The sequence below is a fragment of the Salmo trutta genome, chromosome 26 (assembly GCF_901001165.1).
Source record: "Salmo trutta chromosome 26, fSalTru1.1, whole genome shotgun sequence".
In the NCBI taxonomy this organism is placed as follows: Eukaryota; Metazoa; Chordata; class Actinopteri; order Salmoniformes; family Salmonidae; genus Salmo; species Salmo trutta.
This window is the reverse complement of record NC_042982.1, coordinates 45,815,724-45,826,557: the sequence shown is the minus strand read 5'-3', so window position 1 is coordinate 45,826,557 and position 10,834 is coordinate 45,815,724. Positions and strand designations below refer to the sequence as shown.

Genomic DNA, 10,834 nt, shown 5'->3' with positions numbered 1-10,834 from the left:
AAGAATGAATTAGGGCCAAACTCTTCTTCAGAGTCAGAGTCCTGAGCTCGCAGTGGGGCGGGCTGAGCTGCACAGTTACCTAGAAACCTTCCCTGGCTCTCATTGGCTGCTGACAACGAAGGGGGAGGGTATGGGAGCTGCTCGTGCTGGACAGGGGAAGAGGAGGCGGAGGAACAATGCAGAGGAAGACCTGTAAGGACCACAAGACAAGACAGACAGAGACACATGGAGGGCCAATGAAACACAAATGAAAACAACACAACACCACTTTTTGTTATGTCGTTATGTGTTCTGTTATTTTGTTGCTTGCCTGCTTCTCTGTTGGGTTTGGGGTGTTGTATTGTGTTGTGTTGTGATTGAGGAACCCCATGAGGACCAAATGAAACACCACAGGCCCCCAGAGGAGCAGGCTACAATGACGGAAGAGAACACACAACATGATGTAAGATGCTTAACTGTGAGATCAGGTTCCAAGACAAATTACCAGGGAACATGTCGGGAACAAATCAATCTGTCTTTCTTCTAGTTGTATTTATGTTGTAAATCCCCAGCTGATAAATGCTATTCGAACATCTACAGTAAGTTAAAACAGAATACATTTATTTTCATATGGTGAAAAGAAATGCCAATAGACTGGGGAGAATTTTTCTCTTATGTTAAAACATTCGACAGATGATCTTTGTGAATTTTTAATTAGGCTGTATAAGAAAAACATAATGTTAAGTCATGACTGTACAGAAACAAAAAAAGAGAAACTGATTATTATGTAAAAAAAAAACAGCCAATTAATATGAAATGACAAAGAATTATCATAAAAAAACAACTAAAAAAAGTCCCAATGACAATAGATAATGATTCATGTAAATTATCGTTCAGGCAAATGAGAAGTCAGTGCACTCAGGCTTTCCGGAAGGCCAAAGTTAGTTACTTTAAGGAGCAGTTCTCTCTCTGTGGGTCCTTACCCCAAGACGTTCTGCAAAACGGTGAAAGACCTGGAGAATAAACCCTCCTCCTCACAGCTGCCCATGTCCCTTAATGTTGATGATGTGGTTGTTACTGACAACGAGCACATGGCCGAGCTCTTTAATCACCACTTCATTAAGTCAGGATTCCTATTTGACTCAGCCATGCCTCCTTGCCCGTCCAACATTTCCTCATCTCCCACCCCTTCTAATGTGACTATCCCCGATGCTTCTCCCTCTTTTCCCCCTGCCCCGCTACAAAGTTTCTCCCTGCAGGCGGTCCCTGAGTCTGAGGTGCTAAAGGAGCTCCTTAAACTTGACCACAAAAAAAAAACATCTGGGTCAGATGGTTTAGACCCTTTCTTCTTTAAGGTTGCTGCCCCTATCATAACCAAGCCTATCTCTGACCTTTTCAACCTGTCTCTCCTGTCTGGGGAGGTTCCCATTGCTTGGAAGGCAGCCACGGTTCATCCTTTATTTAAAGGGGGAGATCAAGCTGATCCTAACTGTTATAGGCCAATTTCTATTTTATCCTGTTTATCAAAAGTGTTGGGAAAACTTCTCAATAATCAATTGACTGGCTTTCTTGATGTCTTGTATTCTCTCTGGTATGCAATCTGGTTTCCATGTATGATGTCACCATTGCCCTTGATTCTAAGCAATGTTGTGCTGCTATTTTTATTGACTTGGCCAAAGCTTTTGATACGGTAGACAATTCCATTATTGTGGGCCAGCTAAGGAGTTTTGGTGTCTCTGAAGGGTCTTTTGCCTGGTTTTCTAAGTACCTCTCTCAACGAGTGCAGTGTATAAAGTCAGAAAATATGCTGTCTCAGCCACTGCCTGCCGCCAAGGGAGTACCCCAAGGCTTGACCCTAGGCCCCACGCTCTTCTCAATTTGCATTAACAACATAGCTCAAGCAGTAGGAAGCTCTCTCATCCATTTAAATGCAGATGATACAGTCTTAAACTCAGCTAGCCCCTCCCTGGATTTTGTGTTAATAAATGCTCTACAACAAAGCATTCTTAGTGTCCAACAAGCTTTCTCTGCCCTTAACCTTGTTCTGAGCACCTCCAAAACAAATGTCATGTGGTTTGGTTAGAAGAATGCCCCTCTCCCCACAGGTGTGATTACTACCTCTGAGGGTATAGAGCTTCAGGTAGTCACCTCATACAAGTACTTGGGAGTATGGCTAGACGGTACACTGTCCTTCTCTCAGCACATATCAAAGCTGCAGGCTAAAGTTAAATCTAGACTTGGTTTCCTCTATCGTAATCGCTCCTCTTTCACCCCAGCTGCCAAACTAACTCTGATTCAGATGACCATCCTACCCATGCTAGATTACGGTGTCGTAATTTATAGATCGGCAGGTAAGGGTGCTGTCAAGCGGCTAGATGTTCTTTACCATTCAGCCGTCAGATTTGCCACCAATGCTCCTTATAGGACACGTCACTGCCCTCTATACTCCTCTGTAAACAGGTCATCTCTGTATACCCGTCGCAAGACCCACTGGTTGATGCTTATTGATAAAACCCTCTTAGGCCTCACTCCCCCCTATCTGAGATATCTTCTGCAGCCCTCATCCTCCACATACAACACCCTTTCTGCCAGTCACATTCTGTTAAAGGTCTCCAAAGCACACACATCCCTGGTGCGCTCCTCTTTTCAGTTCGCTGCAGCTAGCGGCTGGAACGAGCTGCAACAAACACTCAAACTGGACAGTTTTATCTCAATCTTTTCATTCAAAGACTCAATTATGGAGACACTTACTGAAAGTCGTGGCTGCTTTGTGTGATGTATTGTTGCCTCTACCTTCTATGCACTTTGGGCTATTGTCTGTGCCCAATAATGTTTGTGCCATGTTTTGTGCTGCTACCATGTTGTGTTGCTACCATGCTGTGTTGTCATGTTTTGCTGTTATGTTGTTGTCTTAGGACTCTCTTTATGTAGTGTTGTGTCTCTCTTGTTGTGATGTGTGTTTTGTCCTATATTTATATTGTATTTATTTTTAATTTTTAATCCCAGGCCCCCGTCCCCGTAGGCCTTTCGCCTTTTGGTAGGCCGTCATTGTAAATAAGAATTTGTTCTTAACTGACCTTCCTATTTAAATAAAGGTTAAATAAAATAAAATAAAAATCTGAAGCAGATAGAACAATAAATACTGATTATGTAAATGATATGCAGCAGATAGAACAATAAATACTGATTAATGTAAATGATATGCAGCAGATAGAACAATAAATACTGATTCATGTAAATGATATGCAGCAGATAGAACAATAAATACTGATTATGTAAATGCTATGCAGCAGAGAGAACAATAAATACTGATTCATGTAAATGATATGCAGCAGATAGAACAATAAATACTGATTCATGTAAATGATATGCGGCAGATAGAACAATAAATACTGATTCATGTAAATGATATGCAGCAGATAGAACAATAAATACTGATTCATGTAAATGATATGCAGCAGATAGAACAATAAATACTGATTCATGTAAATGATATGCGGCAGATAGAACAATAAATACTGATTCATGTAAATGATATGCAGCAGATAGAACAATAAATACTGATTCATGTAAATGATATGCAGCAGATAGAACAATAAATGCTGATTCATGTTGAAATAGCTGTCTGAAAACTAAGAAAAAATGAACAAAAAAATCTAGCTTAAGAATTTACAACAATGTAAAATGAATACAAGATAAAATGAAAGTGTTATATATTAATAAAAACATCTAAGTCCAAGCCCTGAGACTTGAAGACGTATCTAATGTATGGCTTTTTACAGACACTATAATTAGTCTTCTCTGCAACAGAGATATGATTAGAGTTTACAATGAGCTGATTCCTAGCTTCCTTGCCTCTCTCCATCTCTCCCTCCCTCCCTCTCTCTGTCCTCTGCCTTGTTCACCATCTCTCGCTCTCCCTCAGTGGTGTAAAGTGGGACTCTAACACGGACACTTATAAGAAATCCCTCTATGCCCTCAGGTAAATGATGAAACAGGCAAAGCATCAATACAGGACTAAGATTGAATCCTAATACAGCGGCTCCGACGCTCGTCGGATGTGGCAGGGCTTGAAAACTATTACGGACTACCAAGGGAAGCCCAGCCGCGAGCTGCCCAGTGACACGAGACACATAGTAGTATGATAGGTGCAGTGTAATGTGTTGTTGTACAGGGTCAGCCATAGTAGTATGATAGGTGTTGTTTTACAGGGTCAGCCATAGTAGTATGATAGGTGTTGTTGTACAGGGTCAGCCATAGTAGTATGATAGGTGTTGTTGTACAGGGTCAGTCATAGTAGTATGATAGGTGTTGTTGTACAGGGTCAGCCATAGTAGTATGATAGGTGTTGTTGTACAGGGTCAGCCATAGTAGTATGATAGGTGTTGTTTTACAGGGTCATCCATAGTAGTAGGATAGGTGTTGTTTTACACAGTCAGCCATAGTAGTATGATAGGTGTTGTTGTACAGGGTCAGCCATAGTAGTATGATAGGTGTTGTTGTACAGGGTCAGCCATAGTAGTATGATAGGTGTTGTTTTACAGGGTCAGTCATAGTAGTATGATAGGTGTTGTTGTACAGGGTCAGCCATAGTAGTATGATAGGTGTTGTTGTACAGGGTCAGCCATAGTAGTATGATAGGTGTTGTTTTACAGGGTCAGTCATAGTAGTATGATAGATGTTGTTTTACAGGGTCAGCCATAGTAATATGATAGGTGCAGTGTAATGTGTTGTTTTACAGAGTCAGCCATAGTAGTATGATAGGTGCAGTGTAATGTGTTGTTTTACAGAGTCAGCCATAGTAGTATGATAGGTGTTGTTTTAGGACGCAGATTGCCCTATTGATTCAGATACAGTTAGACACTACAACTAGACACTACAGATAGACACTACAACTAGACACTACAGATAGACACTACAACTAGACACTACAGATAGACACTACAACTAGACACTACAACTAGACACTACAACTAGACACTACAGATAGACACTACAACTAGACACTACAACTAGACACTACAACTAGACACTACAGATAGACACTACAGATAGATACTACAACCCGACACTACAGATAGACACTACAGATAGACACTACAGATAGACACTACAGATAGACACTACAACTAGACACTACAGATAGACACTACAGATAGATACTACAACCCGACACTACAGATAGACACTACAGATAGACACTACAACTAGACACTACAGATAGACACTACATATAGATACTACAACCCGACACTACAGATAGACACTACAGATAGACACTACAGATAGACACTACAACCCGACACTACAGATAGACACTACAGATAGACACTACAGATAGACACTACAACTAGACACTACAGATAGACACTACAGATAGACACTACAACTAGACACTACAGATAGACACTACAGATAGACACTATAGATAGACACTACAACTAGACACTACAGATAGACACTATAGATAGACACTACAACTAGACACTACAGATAGACACTACAGATAGACACTACAGATAGACACTACAGATAGACACTACAACTAGACACTACAACTAGACACTACAGATAGACACTACAACTAGACACTACAACTAGACACTACAGATAGACATTACAGATAGACATTACAGATAGACACTACAGATAGACACTACAACTAGACACTACAACCCGACACTACAGATAGACACTACAGATAGACACTACAACTAGACACTACAGATAGACACTACAGATAGACACTACAACCCGACACTACAGATAGACACTACAGATAGACACTACAACTAGACACTACAGATAGACACTACATATAGATACTACAACCCGACACTACAGATAGACACTACAGATAGACACTACAGATAGACACTACAACTAGACACTACAGATAGACACTACAGATAGACACTACAACAAGACACTACAGATAGACACTACAGATAGACACTACAGATAGACACTATAGATAGACACTACAACTAGACACTACAGATAGACACTACAGATAGACACTATAGATAGACACTACAACTAGACACTACAGATAGACATTACAGATAGACATTACAGATAGACACTACAACTAGACATTACAGATAGACACTACAGATAGACACTACAGATAGACACTATAGATAGACACTACAACTAGACACTACAGATAGACACTACAGATAGACACTATAGATAGACACTACAACTAGACACTACAACTAGACACTACAGATAGACACTACAGATAGACACTACAGATAGACACTACAACTAGACACTACAACTAGACACTACAGATAGACACTACAGATAGACATTACAGATAGACATTACAGATATACACTACAGATATACACTACAGATAGACACTACAACTAGACACTACAACCCGACACTACAGATAGACACTACAGATAGACACTACAACTAGACACTACAGATAGACACTACAGATAGACACTACAACCCGACACTACAGATAGACACTACAGATAGACACTACAGATAGACACTACAACTAGACACTACAACTAGACACTACAGATAGACACTACAGATAGACACTACAACTAGACACTACAGATAGACACTACAGATAGACACTACAGATAGACACTATAGATAGACACTACAACTAGACACTACAGATAGACACTACAGATAGACACTATAGATAGACACTACAACTAGACACTACAACTAGACACTACAGATAGACATTACAGATAGACACTACAACTAGACACTACAGATAGACACTACAGATAGACACTACAGATAGACACTATAGATAGACACTACAACTAGACACTACAGATAGACACTACAGATAGACACTATAGATAGACACTACAACTAGACACTACAACTAGACACTACAGATAGATACTACAACTAGACACTACAGATAGACACTGAGGTAGTGGGGAAGTCAAGAACCACTTTATATATATATATATATATATATAAAAGTAGCCAATACTTGGCCCTTTAGGTAGTCAGAGACTCCCAGACAACAGAACTATACAAAATGCAGTGATGTGTACTACATAAAACATATATAAAACACCAAATCCATTAATATACTGTAATGTATAAACACCTTAACCTTGTAATTCCAGTAATATACTGTGAAGTACAAACCCCTCCCCTAAGTGACTTTCATTCATTCATTCATTCATTCATTCATTCATTCATTCATCCATCCATTCATTCATTCATGCATTCATTCATTCATACATCCATTCATTCATTCATTCATCCATACATTCATTCATTCATCCATTCATTCATCCATTCATTCATCCATTCATTCATTCATTCATCCATCCATTCATTCATCCATTCATTCATTCATTCATTCATCCATCCATTCATTCATTCATACATCCATTCATTCATCCATTCATCCATTCATACATCCATTCATTCATTCATTCATCCATCCATTCATTCATCCATTCATTCATTCATACATGCATCCATTCATTCATCCATTCATCCATCCATCCATTCATCCATTCATTCATTCATACATTCATCCATTCATTCATACATTCATTCATTCATCCATTCATTCATTCATTCATCCATCCATTCATTCATTCATTCATACATCCATTCATTCATTCATTCATCCATCCATTCATCCATTCATTCATCCATTCATCCATCCATCCATCCATTCATTCATTCATTCATTCAAGCATTCGTTTCTATTTTTACAGTAAAATACAGTCAGTTTTACGGTATTGTACTGTATGTCATCACACAGTACTTCCCTTGACGTCGTATTTTATATTACTGTAATATTGTACTGTTATATAAAATACAGATTTAAACGTGCACACCGAGGGTTCTGTAAGCTAATGTCAAGTTCACTGCAACCCCTTTTCCAGTTTAGCACCATATTCCTGTGGGTGGCTCGGCGAGTTCAGCGCCAAGGTGGAGGTTTCTAGCAGGTGGCTCTGTTAAACTAGACTTGTATGGCACTGCACACTAAGCTAACCTGGTCCAAATCATTTTAAATAGCAGTAGCGTACAGGTTCAGCAGACACTGGCAGCCAGATAATACAGAGCAGAAGTCAGTCTTACACCAGGGTCCTGAGGTTCAAATGAAACCATTCCACCCCACCCCCCAAAAAAATATCAATTCCCAGACAGATCCATCAGTGATGCAAAGACAGATTAAAGTCCTCTGAAAGTGGCCAAAGTCATAAACGTAGTCAGGGTACTGCCATATATCTCCAGCGGAGACCATTAGTCTCACCGTACAAAGGTTTCACTGTCTGGAGGTGGTTCATTAATGGAAGCTTGGGTCATTCATCCTCCTACAGCTCAGATGGACTCATACTAACTCACATGGACTCATGCACACCCACACAGTCACCTCCATGCACACCCACACAGTCACCTCCATGAACACCCACTGTCACCTCCATGAACACCCACACAGTCACCTCCATGCACACCCACACAGTCACCTCCATGAACACCCACAGTCACCTCCATGAACACCCACACAGTCACCTCCATGAACACCCACACAGTCACCTCCATGAACACCCACACAGTCACCTCCATGAACACCCACAGTCACCTCCATGAACACCCACACAGTCACCTCCATGAACACCCACACAGTCACCTCCATGAACACCCACACAGTCACCTCCATGAACACCCACACAGTCACCTCCATGAACACCCACAGTCACCCTCCATGAACACCCACACAGTCACCTCCATGAACACCCACACAGTCACCTCCATGAACACCCACACAGTCACCTCCATGAACACCCACACAGTCACCTCCATGAACACCCACACAGTCACCTCCATGAACACCCACAGTCACCTACATGAACACCCACACAGTCACCTCCATGAACACCCACAGTCACCTCCATGAACACCCACACAGTCACCTCCATGAACACCCACAGTCACCTCCATGAACACCCACAGTCACCTCCATGAACACAGAGCAGAGCACCTACTCCCATGCAGGGATGGAGAGGAGGATAGGAGAGAACAGATTAGGGAGTAGAACAGAGTAGAACAGGGAGTAGAACAGAGTAGAACAGGGAGTAGAACAGGGAGTAGAACATGGAGTAGAACAGAGTAGAACAGGGAGTAGAACAGGGAGTAGAACAGGGAGTAGAACAGGGTAGAACAGGGAGTAGAACAGGGAGTAGAACAGGGAGTAGAACAGAGTAGAACAGGGTAGAACAGAGTAGAACAGGGAGTAGAATAGAGTAGAACAGGGAGTAGAACAGGGTAGAACAGGGAGTAGAATAGGGAGTAGAATAGAGTAGAACAGGGAGTAGAACAGAGTAGAACAGGGAGTAGAACAGAGTAGAACAGGGAGTAGAACAGAGTAGAACAGGGAGTAGAACATGGAGTAGAATAGAGTAGAACAGGGAGTAGAACAGAGTAGAACAGAGTAGAACAGGGAGTAGAACAGAGTAGAACAGGGAGTAGAACAGAGTAGAACAGGGAGTAGAACATGGAGTAGAACAGGGTAGAACAGGGAGTAGAACAGGTAGTAGAACAGGGAGTAGAACAGAGTAGAACAGAGTAGAACAGAGTAGAACAGGGAGTAGAACAGAGTAGAACAGGGAGTAGAACAGAGTAGAACAGGGAGTAGAACAGGGTAGAACAGGGAGTAGAACAGGGTAGAACAGGGAGTAGAACAGAGTAGAACAGGGAGTAGAACAGGGAGTAGAACAGAGTAGAACAGGGAGTAGAACAGGGAGTAGAACAGAGTAGAACAGGTAGTAGAACAGAGTAGAACAGAGTAGAACAGGGAGTAGAACAGAGTAGAACAGGGAGTAGAACAGGGAGTAGAATAGAGTAGAACAGGGAGTAGAACAGAGTAGAACAGAGTAGAACAGGGAGTAGAACAGAGTAGAACAGGGAGTAGAACAGAGTAGAACAGAGTAGAACAGGGAGTAGAACAGAGTAGAACAGGGAGTAGAACAGGGAGTAGAACAGAGTAGAACAGGGAGTAGAACAGAGTAGAACAGAGTAGAACAGGGAGTAGAACAGAGTAGAACAGGGAGTAGAACAGAGTAGAACAGGGAGTAGAACAGAGTAGAACAGGGAGTAGAACAGGGAGTAGAACAGAGTAGAACAGGGAGTAGAACAGGGAGTAGAACAGAGTAGAACAGAGTAGAACAGAGTAGAACAGGGAGTAGAACAGAGTAGAAGGTGAGTATAAGGGAGCAGAAGGGAGTAGAAGAGGGAGTAGAAAAGGAGTAGAACAGAGTAGAACAGAGTTAGAACAGGGAGTAGAACAGGAGTAAGGAACAGAGTAGAACAGGGAGTAGAACAGGAGTAGAACAGAGTAGAACAGGGAGTAGAACAGGGAGTAGAACAGAGTAGAACAGGGAGTAGAACAGGGAGTAGAACAGAGTAGAACAGAGTAGAACAGGGAGTAGAACAGAGTAGAACAGGGAGTAGAACAGGGAGTAGAACAGAGTAGAACAGGGAGTAGAACAGAGTAGAACAGAGTAGAACAGAGTAGAACAGGGAGTAGAACAGGGAGTAGAACAGAGTAGAACAGGGTAGAACAGGGAGTAGAACAGAGTAGAACAGGGAGTAGAACAGAGTAGAACAGAGTAGAACAGGGAGTAGAACAGAGTAGAACAGGGAGTAGAACAGAGTAGAACAGGGAGTAGAACAGAGTAGAACAGAGTAGAACAGGGAGTAGAACAGGGAGTAGAACAGAGTAGAACAGGGAGTAGAACAGGGAGTAGAACAGAGTAGAACAGGGAGTAGAACAGGGAGTAGAACAGAGTAGAACAGAGTAGAACAGGGAGTAGAACAGAGTAGAACAGGGAGTAGA

General features: G+C 41.6%; 1 protein-coding gene across 1 annotated transcript in view; it reads right to left on the bottom strand.

Annotated features, from left to right (window-relative positions):
• The window catches only part of LOC115163936 (teneurin-4-like), a 97,912-nt gene that overhangs the window by 6,644 nt on the left and 80,434 nt on the right, over positions 1-10,834 (bottom strand). The window contains exon 3 of the mRNA XM_029716128.1: positions 22-190. Coding sequence (XP_029571988.1) covers positions 22-190 — 169 coding nt within the window. The remainder of the gene's footprint in view (positions 1-21; positions 191-10,834) is intronic.